Here is a 4,638-nt window from a genome sequence, read left to right on the forward strand (position 1 = left end):
TATGGAAGACACCTTTTCACAGCTACAATGTCCAGAAAAAGTTTCAGAGAAATTTTGAGTGTGCATAAGGTTATATGTTTGAGACATGGTTTTGTCTATGTAAATTACCATATTCTCTGATCTTGTGATTTCATGAACACAGAAATGTTGAGTAGCCTAAAGTTTTATTGCAGAAATATCATCTATGGGCCTAATGGATAGAATTTAGCTTGGTTTCCCAAAGTTTCACTTTGAGCAATTTCCATAATTAGCATAAATATACTGTATTATTATGGTAAGACTATTACAAGTGAATAGGCTAAAAAATGTAGATGATAGATATCACCATGAAACTTTCTCAGTTGATTACTGATGATGAGAGAAGAAAAAAATGTATTGGATGTTTTTTGTATTTTGATGTTTACATATGCAAATGAGGGCATATATCATATTTAGCATATACATATGTAAGTTTGACTAATTTTTAACAAAACTATAAAATGTTCAAATTCACATTTTTTTCCTTTAGATGAGGGACAAGTATGTGCAAGATGTAAATAAATTTGAATGAACCTGTCATGAGCCCTCTCACTCCACCAGTTCACCACCTTAATTAGTTCCCATTACCTGCCACTCTGCTCACCGCTCTCTCTACTCACCCAAACTAGTTCCACCTGTCTCTTCCCTGCTCAGCTCTAATTACCTGGCCAGCTGCGCTACATTATCCACTCACCAACCTCTCCTTGCACCACTCTGCTCTGATTACTCTGCCAGCTGCGCTGCATTACCCACTAACCTCTCCCAGTATTTAAAGCCTCTTCTCACAGCTCAACTTTGTCAGATCGTCTGCAATTCCACACCCGGAACCAGTTTGCTGTCTTCTCTCTGACTCCTGTATCTTGACCCTGAACCTGCCTGTATCCTGACTACTCTTCTGCCCCGGAAAACCCGACCTGCCTTCTGCCTGCACGACTCTTGACTACTCTTCTACCCCGGTAATTCTGACCAGCCTTCTGTCTCTGCACAACGATTTTGGATTCTCCCTGAACTGTACTTCTGCCCTGTTTCACCGTGCTGTTGTGTTTGTGTTCCCCCCCCAGGACTTCCGGACCACCTACCACCGGCTCCTTTGGACTAATCTCTGCCACTGGGGGGGGACGCACACACAGCACGTTGGACGAACCCTGGAATCCCGGTAACTCTTGGAACCAGCAGAACCCTCACTCTCCCAACTTCCCTTTCCCCTCAAGTTTTTTCAATAAACTTTCTGTGTGACGCAATTGTGGTCCTCTGGTCGTCTGTCTGAACCGTGACAGTACGATCTGACCACTATGGACCCAGCGCACACTTCCCCCAACATGGAAACCGATGAGCCTGAGCAACCCACCGCCATGCAACGTCTGGAAAATGCTGAGAGAGAGGTAACCCGCATGAGCGGCGACATTGCCTCCCTGCTACAGGTCGGCCACCAACAACATCAGCAGTTCCAGCAGCAACAGCAGCAGTTCCAGCAGCAACAGCAACAGGTCCAGCACCAGCAACAACAACTCGGCTTAATCATCCAGCTCCTCACCAACCTTACCCCAGCCGCTCTACCTGCCGGCCTTGCCCCAGCCGTTCTGCCCGCCAGCCCAGCTCCAGCCAGTCTGCCCACCAGTCCAGCTCCAGTCAGTCTGCCCACCAGCACAGCCCCAGAGTAATCTGCCCCTGCCACTGCAGCCGCTGCTTATTCTCCAAAACACAAGATTGGAAACCCAGAGCAGTTCATCTGTGATTCAACCCAGGTCCAGCTATTCCTGACTAGCTGCCGACTTCAGTTTTCCTTGCAGCCAAGGACCTTTGCCTTTGCCTTCCACCCTTGATGAAGCCATCGCACTGGCTGTCCGGATCGACAGAAGGATACAGACCCGCCGTCGTGAGAGGGGGCGCCAAAATCCACCAACCACTGGCATTCGGAGAAATTCGACTGGGCCCCTGCCACCTACTGCTACCCAACCAAGCCAGCTTGACCAGTCTGAGCCCATGGAAATTGGGCGAGCCTCTCTCACTCCAGCCGAACGCCAGCGCCGCTTCACCTCAAACCTCTGTCTCTACTGTGGCGGTGATTCACATCGTGTTGCCACCTGTCCTTTAAAAGCCGAAGCTCACCGGACCTAGGGGGAGTCCGGTTGAGCTCAATGACCGTCCAGTCCTCCGACCGCAAACCCCTGCTGCAAGTTCACCTCTGTCTCTCTGACTCAACTCACACCCTGGCTGCTCTGGTGGATTCTGGTGCCGAAGCCAACATAATAGACATCAAGCTGGCACGCCAACTGGGACTAGAGAGCCACCGTTTGACCCCCCCTATTCCTGCCCGGGCGCTGGATGGACACTTACTCGGATCGGTCACTCATGTCACGGCCCCTGTCTCAATGAATCTGTCCGGAAACCATCAAGAAACCATCCAGTTTCACCTGCTCCATTCCCCGGGCCAGCCCCTCATCCTGGGTTACCCATGGCTCCGCCGGCACAACCCTCAGCTCGACTGGGTGACCGGGGTGATCAGGGCGTGGGGAGAGGACTGCCATCGAACCTGCCTGCTTGCTGCCGGCTTACCCAAACGGCCAGTACCCACCAACTCTGCTCCAGACCTTGCCAATGTCCCGGAATGCTACCACAGTCTCAGAGAAGTGTTCAACAAAGCAAGAGCCACATGCCTGCCCCCTCACCGGCCATACGACTGTGCCATTGACCTCCTCCCTGGAACAGCTCCTCCCAAGGGCCGCCTCTATTCATTGTCTGCTCCTGAGAGACAGTCCATGGAGGACTACATCAATGACTCTCTGTCCGCAGGGTTAATCCGTCCATCTTCATCTCCTGCTGGTGCCGGCTTCTTCTTTGTGGGGAAGAAAGACGGATCCCTTCGCCCCTGCATCGATTACAGGGGCCTCAACGACATCACGGTGAAGAACCGTTACCCTCTGCCTTTGCTCACCTCTGCCTTTGAGTTGCTCCAGGGAGCTACAGTCTTTACCAAATTGGATCTCAGAAACGCATACCACCTAGTGCGGATCCGGGAGGGGGATGAATGGAAGACCGCATTCAATACACCAACAGGCCACTACGAGTATCTGGTTATGCCCTTTGGCCTCACAAATGCTCCTGGTGTGTTCCAGGCTCTTGTGAACGACGTGCTGCGGGATATGTTAAACCAATTTGTCTTCATTTACCTCGATGACATTTTAATATTCTCCAGAAGCCTGTCTGACCACACCCGCCATGTCCAGCAAGTCCTTCACCGTCTCCTGGAGAATTCCCTTTATGTCAAGGCGGAAAAATGTGAGTTTCACGTCAAGACTGTGGCCTTCCTGGGGTACATTGTGGCAGAGGGAAGTATCCAAATGGATCCAGCCAAGGTGTCTGCAGTCAGTTCATGGCCAGTTCCGGAGAACAGAAAGAAGCTGCAGCAGTTCTTGGGGTTTGCTAACTTTTATAGAAAGTTTGTCAGGAACTACAGTACTGTTGCCGCCCCTCTGACTGCTCTAACCAGCACCAAGCAACCCTTCACCTGGACCCCAGCAGCCGACAAGGCCTTCAGTATCCTCAAGGCAAGGTTCACCTCCGCTCCCATTCTCCAGATGCCTGATGTGGACCGGCAATTCATTGTGGAGGTGGATGCCTCTGATGTGGGAGTTGGTGCTGTGATTTCCCAGTGGGCTGCAGAGGATAAAAAGCTCCATCCCTGTGCGTTTTTCTCACGTCGGTTGTCCCCCGCTGAGTGCAATTATGACATAGGGAACCGAGAGCTGCTAGCTGTAAAGCTTGCCCTGGAGGAGTGGCGTCACTGGCTGGAGGGGTCCACCGTCCCATTCCTCGTTTGGACTGATCATAAAAACTTGGAGTACATCCGCACGGCCAAACGGTTGAACTCCAGGCAGTCCCGCTGGGCCCTCTTCTTCACGCGGTTTAACTTCACTCTGTCATACCGGCCTGGATCACGCAACACCAAGCCAGATGCCCTCTCCCGCCAATTCCAGAAAGGTGACACTCCCTCCAGGGATCCTGCACCGATTCTGCCCAGTCCCTGCATTGTAGCAGCTCTGACCTGGGATGTCGAAGAACGGGTGCTGAAAGCTCTTCGTAACCAGCCAGGTCCCAGCACTTGTCCAGTTGACCGCCTCTTTGTTCCCGAAAATCTCAGGTCCCAGGTCATTCAATGGGGACACGACTCCCGCCTTAGCCTGTCACCCCGGCTCCAACCGCACCTACGACCTGCTTGACCAGAGATTCTGGTGGCCCTCTCTGAAAAAGGATGTACGGGAATTCGTCCAAGCCTGTCCCATCTGCAGCCAAAACAAATCGTCCTGCCAGCCCCCAGCCGGATTGCTTCAGCCCCTGCCTGTGCCCACACGTCCCTGGTCTCACATCTCCCTTGACTTTGTTACGGGCCTGCCCCCTTCCAGCGGTATGACTGTCATTCTCACCATAGTCGACAGATTCAGCAAAATGGCACACTTCATTCCTCTCCCCAAGCTCCCAACCGCCAAGGAGACTGCCCAGGTGGTCCTGGAACACGTCTTCCGCATCCACGGTCTGCCCAAGGATGTAGTTTCTGACCGTGGCCCACAATTCTCCTCTGCCTTTTGGAAGGAGTTCTGCCACCTGCTGGGAGCCACAGTC

At 52.3% G+C, this 4,638-nt stretch overlaps 1 protein-coding gene across 1 annotated transcript; it reads left to right on the plus strand.

Moving 5' to 3' along the window:
• The first annotated feature begins 678 nt into the window (after positions 1-678).
• LOC134442032 (ataxin-8-like) lies at positions 679-1,679 on the plus strand. Its single transcript, XM_063192378.1, has 2 exons — positions 679-974; positions 1,080-1,679. Exon 2 carries the CDS (start codon positions 1,311-1,313, stop codon positions 1,677-1,679), a length of 369 nt encoding a protein of 122 aa, XP_063048448.1. The 5' UTR covers positions 679-974; positions 1,080-1,310.
• The last annotated feature ends 2,959 nt before the right edge of the window (positions 1,680-4,638 follow it).

Source organism: Engraulis encrasicolus, unplaced genomic scaffold, assembly GCF_034702125.1.
Source record: "Engraulis encrasicolus isolate BLACKSEA-1 unplaced genomic scaffold, IST_EnEncr_1.0 scaffold_107_np1212, whole genome shotgun sequence".
In the NCBI taxonomy this organism is placed as follows: domain Eukaryota; kingdom Metazoa; phylum Chordata; class Actinopteri; order Clupeiformes; family Engraulidae; genus Engraulis; species Engraulis encrasicolus.